Source organism: Schistocerca serialis, chromosome 1, assembly GCF_023864345.2.
Source record: "Schistocerca serialis cubense isolate TAMUIC-IGC-003099 chromosome 1, iqSchSeri2.2, whole genome shotgun sequence".
NCBI lineage: Eukaryota > Metazoa > Arthropoda > Insecta > Orthoptera > Acrididae > Schistocerca > Schistocerca serialis.
The window spans coordinates 524,403,847-524,426,119 of NC_064638.1; the positions used below are offsets into that span (position 1 = coordinate 524,403,847).

A 22,273-nucleotide genomic window follows, 5' to 3' on the forward strand; every position below is an offset into this window, starting at 1 on the left:
GTCCTCTCTGGCTTTGCAATGAAAGTACCAAATTCCAAATGAGGGAAGGTTTTCTGCAGACTTCACTCCCATTTTGATGTTAGAATTGCCAAGCATTATGGAAAATATGGTGTTTTCTCAATTTTTTGCTACTGTCATGTCTTCAGAGAATTGTTCTATTTCTTCAATGGTTGAATGCACGTAAGTATGTAGATACAACTCAAGGATCACATAGATCAGTCTGTCTGATATGGGCATATTTGTGGTGATAAGGTGTTTCCTCCAATTGTGAAATACCAGACCTAAACTGCCCATATGTGAATTTACATCAGGGTTATTCTGAAACAGAAGGTGCCCAACATGAAGACAATAGTCACTTTGAATTTCAGCCACATTTCACTGAATCTGAGTATGTCCCATTTGATGTTCTTAAAGTTTCATGGTATGAATATTAAATGCAGTAGCATAGGATGTGTTCAAGTAGATGCTATTTCCTTTGTGTATATTTTGTTGATTGATTTGTTCAGTTCACATTTTGTCCCATCCCCTCCTCCAGAACCCATGTGGCAGACTAACATTTCAGTCCAAGATTCCGACAAGGCTCCAGCTGTACTTGCCTGTGTTGTGCTTGTTTTAAAGTTCAACATTTTCATTCAGGGCAGGTATGGACAATATCTTGTGGTGGAACAAAACGGGTTGAGAAGAGGTGGAGGGATGCATAGGAATTTATAGAGATTTGGGTGCATAAGGGAAGGATGTAGAGGCTTATCTCACTAGGGGTAAGATAGATACAGCCTACAGGAAAATTAAAGAGACCTTTGGAGAAAAGAGAGCTACTTGTATGAATATCAAGAGCTCAGATGGAAACCCAGTTTTAAGCAAAGAGGGGAAAGCAGAAAGGTGGAAGGAATATATAGAGGGTCTATACAAGGGCGATGTACGTGAGGACAATATTATGGAAATGGAAGACGATGTAGATGAAGATGAATTGGGAGATACGATACTGTGTGAAGAGTTTGACAGAGCACTGAAAGACCCGAGTCGAAACAAGGCCCCGGGAATAGACAACATTCCATTAGAACTACTGACGGCCTTGGGAGAGCCAGTCCTGACAAAACTCTACCATCTGGTGAGCAAGATGTATGAGACAGGCGAAATACTCTCAGACTTCAAGAAGAATATAATAATTCCAATCCCAAAGAAAGCAGGTGTTGACAGATGTGAAAATTACCGAACTATCAGTTTAATAAGCCACAGCTGCAAAATACTAACGCGAATTATTTACAGATGAATGGAAAAACTAGTAGAAGCCAACCTCGAGGAAGATCAGTTTGGATTACGTAGAAATGTTGGAACACGTGAGGCAATACTGACCTTACAACTTATCTTAGAAGAAAGATTAAGGAAGGGCAAACGTACGTTTCTAGCATTTGTAGACTTAGAGAAAGCTTTTGGCAATGTTGACTGGAATACTCTCTTTCAAATTCTAAAGGTGGCAGGGGTAAAATACAGGGAGCGAAAAGCTATTTACAATTTGTACAGAAACCAGATGGCAGTTATAAGAGTCGAGGGGCATGAAAGGGAAGCAGTGGTTGGGAAGGGAGTGAGACAGGGTTGTAGCCTCTCCCTGATGTTATTCAATCTGTATGTTGAGCAAGCAGTAAAGGAAACAAAAGAAAAATTTGGAGTAGGTATTAAAATCCAGGGAGAAGAAATAAAAACTTTGAGGTTCACCAATGACATTATAATTCTGTTAAGAGACAGTAAAGGACTTGGAAGAGCAGTTGAATGGGATGGACAGTGTCTTGAAAGGAGGATATAAGCTGAACATCAACAAAAGCAAAATGAGGATAATGGAATGTAGTCGAAATCAGTCGGGTGATGCTGAGGGAATTAGATTAGGAAATGAGACACTTAAAGTAGTAAAGGAGTTTTGCTATTTGGGGAGCAAAATAACTGATGATGGTCGAAGTAGAGAGGATATAAAATGTAGACTGGCAATGGCAAGGAAAGTGTTTCTGAAGAAGAGAAATTTGTTAACATCGAGTATAGATTTAATTATCAGGAAGTCGTTTCTGAAAGTATTTGTATGGAGCGTAGCCATGTATGGAAGTGAAACATGGACAATAAATAGTTTGGACAAGAAGAGAATAGAAGCTTTCGAAATGTGGTGCTACAGAAGAATGTTGAAGATTAGGTGGGTAGATCACGTAACTAATGAGGAGGCATTGAATAGGATTGGGGAGAAGAGAAGTTTGTGGCACAACTTGTCTAGAAGAAGGGATCGGTTGGTAGGACATGTCCTGAGGCATCAAGCGATCACAAATTTAGCATTGGAGGGCAGCGTGGAGATTAAAAATCGTAGAGGGAGACCAAGAGATGAATACACTAAGCAGATTCAGAAGGATGTAGGTTGCAGTAGGTACTGGGAGATGAAGGAGCTTGCACAGATAGATTAGCATGGAGAGCTGCATCAAACCAGTATCAGGACTGAAGACCACAACAACAACAAGGGATTTATGCGATTTTCCCCTCACAATAAGCAGCTCAGGGAGAAAACTTGCTCATATAGAGTGGGGTCGCCATTCACTGAGATGATGCTGCTCCCACCAGTTCAAGACAGGGAAATACCCATCACAGCTGTCAAATTACACCTTGGTAACTGTGACCTGAATTTTCTGGTAGCTTAGAAGCATTTGTTGGTATGAACCCATCAGGCACTAAATTAATAATGCTCCATGTTGCCTGTGGAATGCTGGATGGAAAATGAGCACCACACTCAACTTGGTTCTCTCTGCCTTATGTGCATTACAAGTTGGAAAGGGCTTTAACATAAGTATGTAGAGGGAGCAAAATAATACAATACATATTTTTTTGTTTGCGCCCAATTTAACTTTTAACAAGTAAAACATGCCCCAAAAGATAATTTGGCATATTACAGTTGATGAGAATATCTTGAAATAATGACATATAAAAAATGTTTCTTGTATAAAAGTTGATAAATGATTAAAATTTTTGAAAACTTTATAATCAAATTTTGTAATAATCTGAAATTTTGAAAAATGCCCCACTATAATTAATTAATTCTGAAAAATGAAAATTTTTGATACAAAATAAATTAAAGTAGCTTTGACGCTACATACATCCATGTGAAATAAAGCTTCTTTCTGAAGTACCATTTCTGGAAAATAAGCTGTACACAGTGTGCTGTCAAAGTATTTTCAACATACCTAGTTAAAATGTCTATACATTCATTATCAGCCTGGTATTTATTTTATACTGTTATATTATCTTCTACATTCTTTTGTTTTAATACAATGTTTCACATACATGTATTTTGTTAATTGAGAATAATACGTAACTTATTATTATGATACAAAGTCATTACAAAAAAAATTGTTCAAATGGCTCTGGGCACTATGGGACTTAACATCTGTGGTCATCAGTCCCCTAGAACTTAGAACTACTTAAACCTAACTAACCTAAGGACATCACACACATCCGTGCCCGAGGCAGGATTCGAACCTGCGACCGTAGCAGTCGCACGGTTCCGGACTGAGTGCCTAGAACCGCTAGACCACCGCGGCCGGCAAAAGTCATTACACTAATGATAATTTGTAACTGAATGCTTAAAACACATTGTTTTCTTACACCAAGCACATAAAATGGACAAAATTTCTTCACATAATATACTGACAGAGAATACAATATAAAACAAAATGCAGCCAGATATCAAATTGTTGCAGGGATCCTCTAAACATCCTGATCTACATCAGATATATTTCAGTACATTGGTGTGCAATGGCAAAAAGAACAGAATATGTACTAGTGGCTGCTGATTAACTATATTGTTTTGCAAGTGGAGATTGACATCAAAACAGTTCTGAAAGTCTTCTTACAAGGTTTTTCCAACATCAAAAGACATATACGTACCTTATCTGCACTTGTGCTGTCAAGTCCTTTGTGATCAACAGATGAACAAGATTTTTGTGCTCTGCTAGATGGTCGACATTGTTTTCTTTTCCCACAGTGACCACCCACCTTTTCATAGTTTTGAAAGAAACTAATGGTGGATTTGGACCAAGAATCTTTTCTTGAAGTCCCAAATGTCCTTGTGAAAAAATCTAAATCTGGTAAACAAATGTCTGAAGAAAAGATGTTTGAAAAATGTTTCCTTTCCTAGAGATGGAGAAAAATCTGTATTATCACTAGGTTCTATGTGCTCTGCATCTGAAAAAACTGTATAGTGCATCGTACCTGAGGACAAGGAACTTGTTCCTCTGGTAATACCAAACGGCTCAATGGTACAGGTGCTGTCATGAGATGTAAATGGCTTTCAATGTTGGAAGCTGCAGTCACTAGTCCAAAATAAATTCTTTTCACCAAGGCTTGTCAATGTACTGAAGTATGCCTGATACAAACAGGATATTTACAGACTCACCTGCGACAATTTGAAATTTTGCTGAATTTTTTTTATGTTTTGTTCACTGTCATGTTTATTATGTGAATAAATTTCATTCATGCTACATTTTAAGCATTTATTTACAGATTATCACCTTTGTAATGATTTTGTATCATAATAACGACTTACTTATTACCTTCAACTACCAAAATACATGTATGTGAAATGGTAAACTGAAAAACAAACAAAAAATGAATGTAAAACAAAAAATAATTTCAAACATAAAACAAATATTGGTAAAATAAGTACACTAATAATGAATGAATAGATATTTTAATTGGGTATGTTGAAAATACTCTGACAGCACATTGCACATAGCTTATTTTTCCAAAAAAGGTATTTCAGAAACAAGCTTTATTACATATGGATGTATGTAGTTTGAAAGCTTCTTTAACTTATATTGTAGCAAAGCTTTCATTTTTAAGACTTAAGTAATGGTAGTGGAGGATTTTGCAAAATTTCACATCATTACAAAATTTGATTATACAGTTTTTAAGTATGTTAATTGCATATCAACTTTTATACGAGAAATATTTTTTATATATCATTGTTTTAAAGATGTTCCCTCCAAAACTAATATGCCAAATTAGCTTTTGCAGTATGTTTTATGCATTAAAAGTGAAATTGGGCAAAAACAAAAAAATGTGTGCTGCATTATTTTGCCTCGTCTACACGCCCAGCAAGTTTTGTCAAGATTGTATATTCACACTTAGGAATCTTCTCTTGTAAGCATCAGAAGTGGTAATAGTGTAATCATCAAAAGTAAATGAGTTTTGTCATACTATCAGTATTTATAGACTAAATGACAGTTTTGCTTAAGGATGGCTTTTTCTACACAATATCATCAGTGTTGTGTGTTTCATGCTCTACATTCTGGTGACAACTGCTTCTCTTTCATGTTAGCAGTTTTGACTTTCTCCACTCCCATCTGAGCCCACCTTTTTAGTCATGATATATAGTTTCTGTGCACAGTAAAATTTCTTGATATGGAACTTTGTATTATTTGTAGCTTATGAAGTCTCTCAGCAGATGTCAATGTTTTGAAATCAGTGCTGTATTTTTATCTAATCATTTTTGTTCCTATGTTTTGGAGACAGTGCCAAAGACAGCACACAAGAAAAATATTTTCGAAGTCTGTAATTATCGAAAGATATGTGGCCTACTCAGAATGTTTGCAGTGTGTAACCACTAGAACAATCCAAAAATGTGAATCCCACCTCACGAAATAACTTTCTAGTTTTCACTATGCTTAAGACAGAAAAACATAAATGGCTATTGACTTATGTTTATTTTGCACTCAGAGGATCTGAGTATTATTAGTAAAAATGTTCTAGTCCCTAAACCTAGTTACAGAAATGCATGTAAGACTCATTGACATATGCTTCAAGTATTCTGGGCCTTGCCAGTTGTACCTTTGATACACTTATGGAACTCATTGGCTAATGTTCCTCCTGCTAGTAGTATAACTCAATCTTGCCAACAATGTAGAACATGTTTGGCGACTCTTTAACTGATCAATCACTTCCTGGTTAGCACAGAATTAGCCTGCTAAATTCATTTGATTTTCATGACATTTCCATGGAATAATCGGCATGATTTTCATTTAAGGTGTGACATAAGGTTATCAATTTATGATTTAGACTTAAAGAAAGTCATTGCATGCAGATATAATACTGCAACTACACTCGTCTTTTACATTCTGATTTATCTGTCCTACCAACAATAGGGACAAGAAGGGAGAGACAAACACTTAAGCTCTTCGCTAGCTCTAAGGTAACATGATCCCCTTTAACGTGACGGCTTCTTTGGCTTGCACTCCCAGAGTCACTGAAAGCTAGAGTTTAAGTTACAAGCAGTCAGATTGAAAATCAGTAAGGAAATCTTGAGAGACCACCTCCATCGAAAGTAGTCATGCTCATTTTCAGTATGCCATAGTGAAAGGCTGAAAATTTATGATACTGCACAATTGATAATGCATCTTTTCGCTTCTGCCTACATAATTTTTGGTGACTATGGATAAACAAATTTTTTTTATAAAATACCACACTTCCATTCTATTTGCATTTGACAAATGACAGAGAGTAAACATTGACCATTTCAAAGTGCAAAGTGAGCTAGAGGCACGGACAGGGATTCCATTGTTGCCATTTTCAAGCTACAGTTGTGCAAACACATGCTCTGCAAGTGAATAATGTGTGTATACTCCAAATTATATCCTCACTTGCTTGTGCAGAATTTACCACCACCATCAGCCATGACAACTTGAAACAAATGGAATAAAGATTAACTTAATAACTCACTGTGATCATGTCTAATGAACACAATGGCTATGACATTCACAGCACAGCACTGAGAACACTACTGAACATTCAGCAGTCGTCAGATAATGTGTGTTGTAGATGCAAAGAACAAACCTAAACTCCACCACTTCCATATTTTAGGAGGTGGTAGTATGGACCAAAACAAGATAAAAGGTCCAATAAACTGGGGTCCAAAGTGCATATCATAAGGGCTATTAAGCACTTTTCACCTTCTCTGCAGTGGAACACTTCTCTTATACAAAACAACTGCTCATAACCCTTAAGGTAAGCATCTTAGAGCCTGTGTTTACTCAACTTCCTTGCTCTGAATGATCGTTCCTGTTATATCCCTGAATATAGACCATTCCTCCTGGGACAGCCTGTATATTCTTTCAGATTACCTGAAACACTCTGACAATGCTCATGTAAAACTTCCTGGCAGATTAAAACTGTGTGCCCGACCGAGACTCGAACTCGGGACCTTTGCCTTTCGCGGGCAAGTGCTCATGTAGTTTACCAATTTCATGCCTGCAGAAACCTTCTCATTCCAAATTAAAGATGTTGTCAGAAAAGGTTTGAATTGCATTTTCATCTGAAAAGGAATTTTCTTGATAGCTGTTTGATAAGGAACGGCAAAGTTACAAACCTGAGGGCATAAGATCAGTAGAATAAGTGTGCGAGTCATGATTCCACAAACAAGCTCCTGGATATGTATGTCTGTGACATCAGCAAAGTGCCTTATATATAGTAGCAGCACATGATGCAGTTTTGTCAGTCACTTTTCTTACAGTGTGACCAAAAGGTCTCTCAGTGGCAACAAATACCAGCTCTGATGAACAGACCACTGGGGAGGAGACTGTAGAGCACAATACACATTTCAAGACATCAGATCGAAAATATTAAATTGACACTGCCCTTGGCTTGAGCACATGTCTTCTGAATCTTGCCTAGAGTATGCAAATGTTGCTTGATGGTTACAGGATCACAGTTCATCGCTTATGTCAGTCAATCATTGGGACTTCCTGAATGTAGAAAATCATTCATGCCAGAACAGTCTTTCTTGAAACAAGCAAACTATGTAGGTTCTTTAAATGGACTATAAATATAAATAGATATTTGTGCCATCTCCGTATGGCAAAGGTATCATAGGGATGTATGGTTAAATGTATGCTGACAGAAAATTGAAGAACAAAACAAAAATACCAATTATTTTATGTACCTCATTTGTCTTTTTTCACCTATCTTGGTGTGTTGGTATTACGAGCTTGAGTCAGAAAGACACAAGTAATTGAGTTGTCTCAGTATTGTGTTAAGTAAAACCTCTAATATGCAGAAGTCATACGTTTTCATTCTACTACCGAGCTATGTCCTCATTTCCTTCTCCTGTTGCAATGAGGAATTGCATTTTAAACATCAGATCTTCGGGGAGGAAGTCAACAGGAAGCGAGAACAGCTGCCATAACTGCAACACTGTTGTTGTACATCATTGGGAAGAAGAGATATACTACCAATCCACACACTACACTAGGAAACATTAATATGAATTCTATGCTTTAGAACTGTCACAACATTCTTAGTACACATGCATCTATGTCTGTGCGTGTTCCTATGCAGATAATCTTTGGTGTGGCTTAATGATAATTACTGCATATGTCTTTCTCCCTAATCAATATATCTGACGACCGTGATTCGAAATCACCATCAGGAGAGAGTTAGCATATTTGTAATAATTTAAAATGATTATATAATTTTGTAAATTATATTTATACTAATTATTGTCTTTCTCTGTTTCATATGGGATACTATGTTACCGCAACGAGGATGGAAATCACATGTTGTGTGAAAGATGAAGCATAATCAATTGGAGAATTCATTCAGGAGGCAGCAAGAAAGCCAACAAAAAGAAAGGAGAATTCATGATCAACTGGGTGCATGACTGGACTTAGTAGCATCTCTGCCAATAGTGATTGTAGTATGTTTCCTAATCCAATTCCCAAATTGAAGCATTCACATAAAATACATAGACATTTGGACAGAAAATTAATTCTAGCGAGAGAAATGTTTGCATACAACTGAATTACGCCAACAATGTATTTTGAAACATGTTAGCAACTAAATAGGTTTTGTAGCGGTATCCTCACTCTTCCAAACAGAATAATTCATTTTCAAAAGTCTTCATTTATTTTGTCATTTTGTAAAATTATCAAAAAATGAGTACACACAACAGGCACACTGTTGTCAGTCTATTGCCAGTAAGCCAGGCACAAGATGTCGCCAAAACAGATGTAACAACAAATGAAATCAAAATTGAAAAAAATTGGTCGTAGTGACGATGACCAATCACATTTATCAATTAATATGGATACAGATGATAGTAACATTATCTTTCAAAATGATATAATGGTGACAGTAGATGAGACAGGGTCACAATCTTCCCCAGGGAGTATCTTTTCCCCCTGATGAAAATGTAATGCATGACAGTGTGGATTTATTAAATCATTATTTGTGTGTCAAACTTATGCCTACTGCAAACTTGGTTGGACAGGGTACAGTACACACAGTGGAAACCCTGATCATGATGCACATGTTACAACAGTTATTTAAACTAAGTGTCAAAGATTTTAAGAATGAATTCAAGGAAGAGCAAAAACAAACACTCAGGCAGAGTATTGATGAAAAATTTAATCATTTTACAAAGCAACAGACAGATACACAAAAGAAATTACTTGAACAGCAAAAGCAAACTCTTGATGTTTTCAAAACTGACGTAACACAACAATTCAATGACTTGGCAAAAGATTTGCATGCTGATCTTCCAAATAAATTATCCAATAAATTTTTAAGTATGGGGAAAGACCTAAAAACACAATTGCTCACTGATTTGTCACAATATATAAATAATGTAAGCCAAAAAGTGTCATCAGTAAGCATGACACAAGAACAGTTCGTGGAAAAGGTGGAAGAAGTATCTGGGGGTCAGACAAAAATGCAGCACGAGCAGTCACAATTTTGTCCCGGAATATAAATACACTTGCAGGTACCATTGATGGGTTGCAAACAGCATACAATACCTGTCATTGCAACTAAGTAGCATAAGTTTAAATATTCATTTCATGAGAAAGGAGCAAGACAGGATAGCTACAGACATTAAGGAAATAAAGAACAGAGTCAAAACTGGTAGCCTAGACCAAGGCAGTACCCTGGTAGAGAAGGTAATCCAGGAACTCAAGGGTTATGTAGATGTGATCGAGGAAGCAATTAATGTACAAAGGGCAAAACAAAGTGCTGAAATAGATCACAGAGACTGAAAGCAGTGGAGGAAAAAATCGCGAACTAAAATTGTTAGTAACATTGAAAAGGAAAGGGAACATTCAATCCCAAGCTATCAGGTGTCAACAGACAGGATAGAAAATCCAAACATCTATCCACACTTGAACTCTAACCTGTTAGGTGAAATAGATCACAACTATAACATGCAGCAGGTGCTGCTGACTTCTGTCCCTGTTGGTCAGAGGTATTTGGGATGCAATCTGATACATCAAAACAATGCCATGCTGGTAACGAACAGTGCCACATGCCTTTCTACTTTGGTCGTGAACGAAGGCTTATTATGGTGCAGGCAGTTTCCAATTTTTTCTTCTGAAGGTAAGCAAACAAACCCAGTCGTGTTCATAAGAGCCTTCCAAAGTGTTTTCCCAAGGAACTGGACTGAAGTGCAGAAGACATGCTTTGTGGTACGTAATACACAAGGTGATGTCTTGCTATGGGCCACTGACATGGCAGGAAAGTGTCACACCTACGAACAGTTTGAAAGTGCATGCTTAGAAAAGTTCTGGTCCATCATGGTGCAAGAGAGATTGAGGTTCAAAGTGTTTAACCCAGTGTCATCCAGCTGTAGACATGAAAGGCTCAGAAGATACTTCGAGAAGTATCTAAATAAAGCCCATTACTAGACAAAGCTGATATCGCATGCAGATCGCCTAAAAATCTTGAAAATCTGACTACATACATGAGAAATTAATCACCACTCCTGAGCAAAATATAGAGAATTTCTTCTCAGTTCTTGATTGCCCTATCTTATTTACGATGAAAGACCTGTGCAACCACAAAGTGATAGCTTGTAAGCAAACAGCACAAGAACTAACACACAGCATGGTCGGAATGGCAATAACAACCAATTCAGCTGGAAGGCACATCCCCCTTGATACAACAATGACAGGAACCAATTTGGTAACAGAAAGGGGCAAAAATTCTATTGAGGATATAAAAATAACAAAGGGTACGTATATAATTTCACAGGGCCTGTTAGACCAATTACAAAAACAAGGACACATATTGACACTTCCAGTCCAAAACTGTAAAATACAAACAGCTATAGGAGGCAAGTCTAAAGGCATAAAATTGCAGGCATGGATTCCTATTCAAAGTGACAGCTTCTCTTTACAATTCATTTTTCTTGTGGTTGGAAGGCTAATAGTAAACTGCCTTATCAGTGTGGACACTTTAGGAAGTACCAAGCACAAATTGACACTGGTAAGGGGAAGTGTTATTTCGTTGTGAACGACCAACAGTATTCAGCAGACCTGGTCAGGTCAAACACTAAACAAAGCAAACCACATCACACTGCTGACATTCAAATACAAATCTTCTATCCTACCAACATGTTTGTAAACATACAGGGAACTCAGCAATCACAGGAAGAGGAAACATGCCCCAAGATCGTGCACAGCAAGGTGAGCAAGTCAGCATGTCTTACAAAAGAACAAAAGGAAGAACTGCAGAAGCTTTTAATACGTTATGCTCATGTTTTTGAACTATGCCCTGGCATATTAAAAGGATACAAATACAAAATGGAAGTGCACCCAACACAAAACCTTCTGCTTTTCAGTTTCCCCATTCCATGGGCCAAGGAGGAGGCTGTAAGATAAGAGATCAATAGAATGCTGAATTGGGGAATAATACAACTATCCTTATCACAGTGCTGTAGCCCCATTTTGGCCATTAGCACACCAGATAATAGTGTCCACCTGGTGCTTGATGCACAAGGAATAAATAAAATTATTATCCCTGTCAGGACGTGCTGACAACCTGAAGAATAACTTCTAAAATTCAATAATGTTAAGTACCTCACTGTAATAGATCTCCGTACCTCATACTGGTACACTGCTTTTGTACATGGGGGGTAGAAACAGTTCAGTTCTGTGTTCTCCCTTTTAGTTTAAATGTTAGTCTGGGCATATTTACTTCTGCTTTAGACTGAGTCTTAGTACCTGAACTATAAAGTAGAGTCACTGTGTGTGTTGATGATCTACTGATTGCTATCTCCATGTGGTCAGAACACTTAAGGCTCTTGGCTCAAGTCTTGCAAAGGTTTCAGAATATGGAGCCACAGCTAATCTAGTGAAGTAACATTTCGATAAGGAAATGGTTAAATTTCTTGGACACACAATATCACCTCAAGGCATACTCCCAGAGTCTAAGAAGGTCAATGCTACCAGACACTGCCCTGTACCTCAAAATAAGAAAGAGTTGAAGGGATATCTTGAACTAGTATCTTTCCTCAGAAAATTTATAACACAGCAGCTTTTAAACAGTGATGCTCTATGGGATCTTCTACAGAAGAACCACCCTTAGTTACAGACCAAGCAATGTCAAATTGATTTTGACAACATTAAAGCAGCTCTTTTGAATAATAACATCTTAAATCATCCTGACATGACCCAGGATTTTTATCTCTGTACAGACGTGTCGTCGCAAGAGCTGGCGTCTTGTTTATCCCAAAGTACTGAGACGAATTGGGAGCTCGCCCCCAAGGTAATTAGTTTTGCTAATAGAGTCCTATCTAAAGCTGAACGAGCATATTCCACAACTGAATTGGAAGCTCTAGTGATAATATGGGCTTTCAAAATGTTCGAACATTACCTGTGGAGAAAGCATGCCAAGGTGTAGTGCGACCATCAGTCTGTCATTCCTTCTCACTTGTAAGCTCTTACATAGGAGGATCACTAGGTGATGTTTGTATTCACAGAAATTTGATTTTGAAATTGTTTATATCAAAGGTAATCAAAACATAATTGCTGATATCTTATCCTTGCTACCACAAGGTCTAGATGAATTCTTGGAATTTGTGGAGAATAAGTGAGAATTCAGGCTTCTGTTGATGAAAGCTACAACACAACTGCCATACTATGTTAGGGTGTGTAAAAGCATGGAGAAACTACAGCAGAAGGATGCCAATTGGCAAAAGGTATGGCTAAAACTGCTGGCAAAAGATATGGCTAAAACTGCTGCAGAACAACGGCGACAAGTTGAAAAAAATTCTTATGACTTACCAAGATGTATTGTTTCACCGACACCACCCAGAGCAGAACCAATGGTGTGTTTGTTTATTAGAGGATCATGTTAATAACTTTATATTATACACTCACAATGTTTGAGGACACTACGCCGTCTTCAAATGCCTCAGTAAGAAAAGCTCTTGTTGTTACTATCCAAACTTAGGACAAGAAGTTCTGCAGGAAATAAGGAAGTGTGTTGTCTGTCAGAAGGCTAAGCATACAAATAAGTCAAAACTAATTGAACTACATCCGATATTGCCTAAAAGACCCTTGGAGATAGTTTCCTTGGATGCAGCTGGACCATATCCACAATGGAAAGGAGGTGTGCATATGTTGTGCTATATGATGTTTTCTCCAGGTATGTCAAATTGTATGCTGTGCGGTCAGTGACTGTGGGCCCCATCATCAAAAGGATTACAATAGATTGTCTACCCTGTATAGGCGAGTCAGAAATACTGCTGATGGACAATGCGTCATACTTTACAAACAACCGACGGAAAAAGTTTATGAACACTCACAAAATTAAACATATTCTTGTATCCAGGTTTCACTCAGAAGAAAGTCCCTTATTGAGGGTATTTAAGGAATTTAACACATTTAGCTGGACTTACATTCCTCACAAGTGCACAAGGTGGATTGAATACGTTACTCCATTCCAGCAAGTTGTTAACAGTCTCCCACATAGTTCAACCACATTTACACCTACATAATTGTTGTTTGACAAAAGACAAGTACACGACTGGGAAAAACCTCTACCAAAGGTCCCTTGGAAAGAAATATCGCATGAGGAGAAAATACGTCAGGCACTGGTCAGCACTGAAGAAAAGGCAGAGTACAGAAAACAACTACATGATAAACAATTAGAACGCACTGTAGAGTACCATGTGGTACAATAAGTACTCCTTGGAACAAATCCAAAACCGACAAAGTATGGTAAATTGAATCACAAGTGGCAACTGCTATACACAGGACCATTTGTTATATCAGAAATCCCTCACCCAGGAGCCTATAAGTTAGTATACTTAAACAGTGGTAAAGACAAAGGGCTCTACCCATATAAGGATTTACGTGAATTTGTGCACTAAACAGGATTTGATGCTGATCAAGCATGGCTTGGAGGAATGTATGTAAGTGTATACAAGAGATGATCTACTGTCCATTTGAATATACTTATTACAATTGATGTTAAGTGTTAATTTTAGATTTCATTTTGCCTATTTCATATTTGTTGCCATATTAGGATGTAAGTTTTAGGTACTTAAGATTTTTATTGTATGTTTATGGGCCACAGAAGCTCAGAAAAAATTACCCTCACCAAGTGCGAGAAATTCTTTAATTTGAAACTGTACTGTTTAAACACACAGTATGCTTGCAATTGAGATGCAATGCATGTAGTAGTGAAGTAAAGTGGGGACAGAGCTGTGCACGCACAGTAGCTACCTCTATGGTTGACAGCTTCCTTGCATGTGCACAGCATAGCATAAGGCAACGAATCACCGCCAGATGACAACTGTAGCTTAGCAAAGAAATGCCAAGCAATCTACATTTAGAGAAATCTAAGTCAAAACGATAACCACAGTACAAGCATGTGTGCTCTTACAACTCATAAAAAACTTAATACAGAATGAACTGCGTACTGATAGAAACTGAATATATGTATATTGAAAGTGTGATGCATTAGTAGCCAGCAAGAAGCTACATATTTAGTTTCAAGTTAGCATTTAAGTGTCCTTCCAGTGAATGATGCAGAGTCACATCCTGCGTAAAATATGGGACACAATAGTTAGCATAAGTGCCACACTGGAAATAAATAATTACATGTATAAAAATATATGATAGTGTGAATATGTGTATGAAAAAAACTACAGTATGTCAGATGTATAAAAAGGTTGAATTTGGGTCTTGTCCTACCAAATGACAAGGGGTCAGACTACACATTATAAGACCATGTAACTGAGATGAGCGCCAAGCAAGAGTTATCACAAAACATTTATACATGGTTACAAGCTGTCTCAACATTGTCTTACAGTTGTTCATTGGCACAATTCTCATAGGGACATATTCATACACAAGAGTGATATCCTGTAGCAAAGGAAGTATAAGTCATCGACACTGAAGTACACTGTTTATAGTCAATGATAACACTAGTTTAACACAATACTGTATTGTCAACATGTATCAATAGCTAACAAACATGAAGTAAGTCAATTAACATGAGTAGATGGTCGTGAAATGATGCACTCTGTAGTTCTCTCGAGATGATCGAAGGATTGCAGTAGTAGGGTAAGAATTGAATGCAGCTTCTTGCCCTTAATATTTCCTTTAGGCCATCAGACACATTCTAGTAAACCTGTCAGAGGCGTAGCTAAGTGTCATTGTGTAGGCTTATCACAATTTCATGTTATGAAGCTTTCCTTCCTCTGTATCTGTTAACGATGGGTGCTCACGTCAAGTGCGGTATATGAATACAAAACTTATGCACATCATGTGATAATGTTATATGCAAATACCGGGTGATCAAAAAGTCAGTATAAATTTGAAAACTGAATAAATCACGGAATAATGTAGATAGAGAGGTACAAATTGACACACATGCTTGGAATGACAAGGGGTTTTATTAGAACCAAAAAAAAAAACAATACAAAAGTTCAAAAAATGTCCAACAGATGGCACTTCATCTGATCAAAATAGCAATAATTAGCATAACAAAGTAAGACAAAGCAAAGATAATGTTCTTTACAGGAAATTCTCAATATGTCCACCATCATTCCTCAACAATAGCTGTAGTCGAGGAATGATGTTGTGAACAGCACTGTAAAGCATGTTCGGAGTTATGGTGAGGCATTGACATCGGATGTTGTCTTTCAGCATCCCTAGAGATATCGGTCGATCACGGTACACTAGCGACTTCAGGTAACCCCAAAGCCAATAATCGCACGGACTGAGGTCTGGGGACCTGGGAGGCCAAGCATGACGAAAGTGGCGGCTGAGCACACGATCATCACCAAACGATGCGCGCAAGAGATCTTTCACGCGTCTAGCAATATGGGGTGGAGCGCCATCCTGTATAAACATTGTACGTTCCAGCAGGTGTTTATCAGCCAGGCTGGGGATGATGCGATTCTGTAACATATCGTCATACCTCTCACCCATCACGGTAGCAGTTACAAAACCCGTATCACGCATTTCCTTGAAGAAAAAAGGCCCGATAACGGTAGATGTGGTAAATCCAACCCATACTGTGACTTTCTCGTTGTGCAATGGAGTTTCCACGACAGTTCTAGGATTTTCGGTAGCCCAAATTCTGTAGTTTTGGGCATTGACAGACCCTCGGAGCGAGAAATGAGCTTCTTCGGTCCACAACACGTTACTCAACCGATCGTCATCTTCTGCCATCTTTTGAAACGCCCACACAGCAAATGCCCTCCGCTTCACTAAATCGCCAGGTAACAGTTCATGATGCCGATGGATTTTCTACGAATAGCATCGTAGGGTACGCCTAAGTGCCAACCAAACAGTAGTGTATGGAATGCCGGTGCGACGTGCGACTGCACGAGCGCTGACTTCCCCATGCATAGACGAACCCGCTACAGTCTCCATTTCTTCCTGAACTGTCTCAGCAGCATTACTCCTTGTGCTTGGTCGGCCACTACAGGGTCTATTGTCTAAACAACCCGTGGCTTCGAACTTCGAAATCATTCTCGAGACAGCTGCATTTCTCAACGGACCTTTACCCGTTCAAATCGCCTTCCTATGGCAATAGGATCATAACGCTGAACTAGCACATTCCCCATTCTGATGATACAGCTTCACTAAAAGCGCCTTTTCAGGTAACGTCAACATGCTGCGACTGATGTGCGCATCTGATTCTCTCTCTCATTACAGCTCCTTTTGTCATTCGAAGCATGTGTGTCAATTTTTACCTCTCTATCTACATTATTCTGTGGTTTATTAAGTTTTCAAATTTATACTGACCTTTTGATCAACCGGTATTTTGTCAATACTGGAAAATGAGATTGAAAGAAAAAAACCTGAGTAATGTTAAATTAAGATGAGCCTATGAATAACGATTGCTCACAAATGAACATTCAAAGGGGTAATACCTGAGAGCAAAATGTGATAAAAATGATCATGCAAAAACTGAAAGAGATGTACATAATATAAAATGTCCAGTGTTTATGTAAATTTTTGTATAATATTTATGTTAAGAAATGTAAATGCAATATGAAAATGTATATGTACAGAGTAATAAATATGCAAACCCGATGTGTCAATACATTTTTAAGTGTAAATATTTAGGTTATCATGACAATGATGAAATGTAAGACTATGTAAAGCTGAATATATTTTTCAGGTACTAATAACAGTAAATGTGCTACGATAATTTTGTGAAGGTTTGAAACCTGTAATTACAAGTGCTCCTGTGAGAAATGTGTGCCAGTGCTGAGCAGTAGCGAACATTTATATCCTTGGTGGACTCTAGTATTGACACGATGTTCTACCACAGAGAGGGTATGGAAATGAATAAAGGCACTGGTTACTTACCCTGAACCCATTCAAGTGTCTTAAGGATGCTGAAATCATGAGCCTGGTTCAACCACTGAAACATGTGGATTACAACAGGAATAAATGCCTGGGCCATGAAGAATGAACCTCCTCGCCACAACATCAATGGATCCACTATGCACAAGCCTCAGTACGTCGCATTGCAGCAATGGATGAACAAGTTTATTGAATGGTTAAGTAAATGAAACTGCAGCACACTTGTGGACAGTTCAACTTAACTGCAGCGCTAACAAACTCAAGTGCGCGTGCAGCATACAGCTGTTGCGAGAAAGATGCACATAATTGAGTTGTCTCGGTACTGTGTTAAGTGAAAGTTCTACTATGCAGAAATCACCTGTTTTCATTCTGCTACCAAGCTACATCCCAATTTATTTATTTCCTTCCCCCAATGCAATGAGGACTCGCATTTTAAAATTCAGCTCTTCGGAGAGGAAGTCAACAAGAAGAGAGAATAGCCACCGCAACCACAACAGCATTGTTGTACATCATTGGAGAGAAAAAGTAAATTACCAAGCCACAGACTAAACTAAAAGATATTAATATGAATTCTATGTTTTAGAACTGCCACAACATTCTTAACACACATGCATCTATGTTTGCACATGTTCTGGGCGGATATTTTTGGTGTGGCTTACAATAATTACTACATATAATTCTCTCCCCAACCAACATAACATCCTATTCAGATGTATTTTGTCCAAAAACATGTAATACAAAGTGTGGTGTCACCAAAGAACAAGTTCCCAAGGCAAGGTAAGAAAAGTCCCTACCAGACACAACAACAAATGAGTGACAGTGGCATGTTTCCATATGCCATCACTGGAGAAGGTTTGCTTACGTCAGAGCAGACTGCCACTAAGGTCCAGTCTGTAATCATTGCCAAAGATGACAGCATCATCTCTCTACAGCTAACAGTGCAAGAATTTTATTAAAGTGATGTAAACAAATATAAACAACCTTGCTTAGCAACAGATTACTTCAAAGTTTAATATTTCATCTTGTTCAAGTTATAATAAAGTGATCTAATATTTTGTAAGTACTATAGTACCAACTCAGGTTCCTCCAGAAATAAATCTGAGAACCCACCACTGTGCTGAAAAGCGTTATTTTGTGTGGCACAACAAAGGATTTGAGGTGCCACCACTGCCTTCATGTCTCTATTAAGCCCAAAGTGAACAGCATCACTTGTGACTACCATACACAATAATCATAAGTTTCAAGTCTGCAAAGTCTAATATGTAACTGCAAGATAAATACTAGAACCTCAGACAAGAAAATGACAGTTGATAAATACGTTCATAGTTGATAAGTACACTCACAGCACTGCGCTGCGGCCACCTGGCCAGAGAGTACTTGAGGCGTGTGGCCAATGGCTGCAACAGGGCAAGGAACCTCAAATGTATACTGTTCTTATTGTGGTGCAACTACAAGCTGTTTTGCAGGATTGTTTCCTGAAGTTTTTGCTATTACTGGTGAGTTAGAAAGTGAAGCAAATTACCTTTGGGGTTCCATCAGACTGGTAACTTTAGCAGACAGTCGAAATGAGATTTTAAAAAAATAACGGAGTGTGTGGACTCGAACTTACTACTTCATGTTTCCATTCTGCAACATTTACCACTAGACCACAAGCTCATGCAGCTCTGTAACAGCTCGAGAAGGAGATAACACTTCCTACAGACAACTCCGCATCCTACAGTGTTGTCAAGTCGTGTACATGGCTTAACTTTGAATTCTGAGGGCAGTTGGTTTTACGGACTGCCTTAAATGAACAACTCAGCTTAGTCCCTGCAGTGGTTGGCCAGTGGTCAGATTTTATTACTAGAACAGTACCTACCGAGTGAAGATCTGAAATCTGTATTGCACTTGATACCCAGAAATGCCAAGCACTTTTATCATTCTCATTTTTGGAGATGATCAAGTCATTGATGGCATCAAATGATTTATTGGTGTAATTTCTTGAATAAAATGCAGTCATGACACAAAGTTGCATGATATGCAAAACAGAACACTGGTTTGAATTACGGTATGACCTAACTAAATACTGCTGAAAAATGTATTATGTGTGCTCGTTGTAACTACATTGCCAACATCAAAATATGCACCATGTAGTGGTGATTTATTGTTGCTCAACCCAGAATATTAGCTTGCTAACTAAGTGATAATGGCCTAAAAGACATAGGCAACACAACACTGCATAAATATTTTTAAACGTTAGTATATTTTTAATACAGTGCACACAATTGTCTAAATTTCCACCACTTTTGGAGATGATAGCTGTAACACAGATTTTACAATGAGAAGGTTTGCAAATGGATGAATATCTCAGATTGTGATTTTGGAGCTTGGATCGCCATTGCTATTCTGGTCCAACTGATGTTGACTTTTATTCAAAACATACTCTTTAAAAGATACTAATGTGTAAGTAGGGTCCAGAACCTGAAAATATCCTTTCATATCTCCTGCTAAGGGAGGACACACTTTATGACCACCTCAACTAGAGTTAAATTTTTTCATTAAGTTTAACTCAAAAATAAAATAATTACAGAATCTGGTAGAAGAATCAATTAGAAATAAATATTTTTTCCATAAGCAACAACAACCAGTGTTGTCAACCATGCTGGTGGGGGAATGGAATGCCTTATCACAAGAACTCCTTACCAATCTTGTTGCTGACATAGGAAAATCTTGCCATCCATGGTGATTGCACACCGTATTAAGAACCATGACCGACCTTTTGTAATGCTCAGGGGATCATCATGAATCATAATGACTTCTGTGTAATAATTGTCTTTGAATAAAAGTTTCATCTCTGTTAATTTAATTGCATATTTCTTTCAGATATCTTCTACACTATACTGTAGCAGTTCTTTCTATGTATCATCAAAGTTTCATTGAACTATATTATTTGGCACTTTCATCCTCAAGTTTTGCATGCCAGTGTATTATTGTATAACAAACTATATTTGATTTGTGAATAAGTACTCCTAAGACTAAAGATTTCTGATCAATCAGGTTTACTTATTGAGCCTCTGAAAGCATATAAAATGCAGTCTTACGAAATGCACACTCAATAAAAGCTCGGCAAAGGTACTATGGATTTTGTCCCATAACAAACTAACATCATAGTCAGGCCATCAGATCACCACAACTTAACAGCAGAAACTATGACTAGTTCTTAAATTGTTTCTTGAATCTTCTGCTCCCAGAACTTGAAAAGGAAAGTAATCAGTAACTTTCAAAGTATCACATCAAGAATAAAAATCTGATGAGCTGGGAAGGGGCAGCTCCACAGTGAGCTAACTTTTAACAAAGACATGATTTCATTAAGTTTGTTGGACACTACAAAGTTGTATTCAGGAAAGTTGTCTTAGCAGCTTAAACTGGCAATTAATGCAATCCTATGACCTCACAGAAATAAGATAAAAGCAGTGTGGTCTGTGGTTCAGTCAGAACTAGGAGCCAAAGTCAAAAGTCAAGAGATTTTGAAAATTATATTATAGTTAATCCTGTTCATATATTACATTGTTTCAATGAATTGTTCTAAAATGTAACAAGATTAGATGCAGACACGACAATAAGAATATGTCTTTTTAAAAAATCTGAAAAATCACACAACACAAATGTATAAAATGCAATATTGTCTTTGAAAAACGAAAATTCACCTGAAAGAAATGATATATCCACAAATGTAACCAAGATTGTTAATGAGATTATTTCACAACCATTGTCCATTATTATGCACAAACTGTTCACAGGCAGGGAGGTTTTCCAAACATACTGAGTTAAAACTGTTATTAAAAAAGGGATCGATAAAAGGTATGGAGAATTGCTGCCCTATCTCACTTCTGCCACACTTCTCTTAAGTGTTTAATAAGATTGCACTGAAACAAATTCAAAAAATATTACAATAAATAAAATAATTTTTAACAGCCCATTTGCCATCCAGAAAGGAATATCAATCAATGAGTTTACCCGCAAGATATGCACCATACAAGATGAGGATTAAAAAGTCACACATTCTGTGATGTGACAAAAACATTTGATTCAATGAATCACTCCTTACTTCTCCAGAAATACCAGATGTATTGACCACAATTTAAACTGGAAGACACACATACACACGTTTGGAAATATACTAAATAGTTTAGCATTTGCTTCTGGAGGCAGGGGATCAACAAATGTCACTCAACAACAGCAAATTAAAAAAATAAAATAATCAGGAAGAAATGAATTGTGAAACACACCTTCCTTTACATTTATGAGGTATTGATTTTCTTATTTAGAAAACAACATACACTTAAAACTTTCCATTTCCAAAGCAATTACAGCACTCACTACAGAAAAAACTTTTAAACTTCCTGCACACCATTTAAAACTTTAGGCAATTGTATACCATTTTTGGAGACTCAAAAACTAATAGTGAGTACTGTGTAACTGTATCACAGTATTGTGTGTGAAATAATGTAAAGCTTTTGAGTTACTCTTATAAAAATGTTTTATTATATGAAATTGTGTGTACCGAGGCAAATAAACCATGTTTCACATGCTCACATTGAATCATGTAGTTCCACACAGCATGTAGCGCAAGCCAGCAGTGAGAAGCCATATTTAATAATTTTTTGTGTAGA

At 37.5% G+C, this 22,273-nt stretch overlaps 1 protein-coding gene across 2 annotated transcripts in view; it reads right to left on the reverse strand.

Moving 5' to 3' along the window:
* The window catches only part of LOC126474613 (ribonuclease P/MRP protein subunit POP5), a 94,628-nt gene that overhangs the window by 17,824 nt on the left and 54,531 nt on the right, over positions 1–22,273 (reverse strand). Inside the window, exons 1-2 of one of the 2 annotated variants that reach the window (XM_050102101.1) lie at positions 4,237–4,408; positions 3,913–4,158 (exon numbers count right to left, since the gene is read on the reverse strand). The exons of the other annotated variant lie outside the window; for it this stretch is intronic. Of the exons in view, the coding sequence (XP_049958058.1) occupies positions 3,913–4,158; positions 4,237–4,299 (309 nt within the window). The 5' untranslated portion in view covers positions 4,300–4,408. Of the gene's footprint in view, positions 1–3,912; positions 4,159–4,236; positions 4,409–22,273 lie in introns of those variants that run through there. 2 annotated transcript variants of the gene reach the window in all.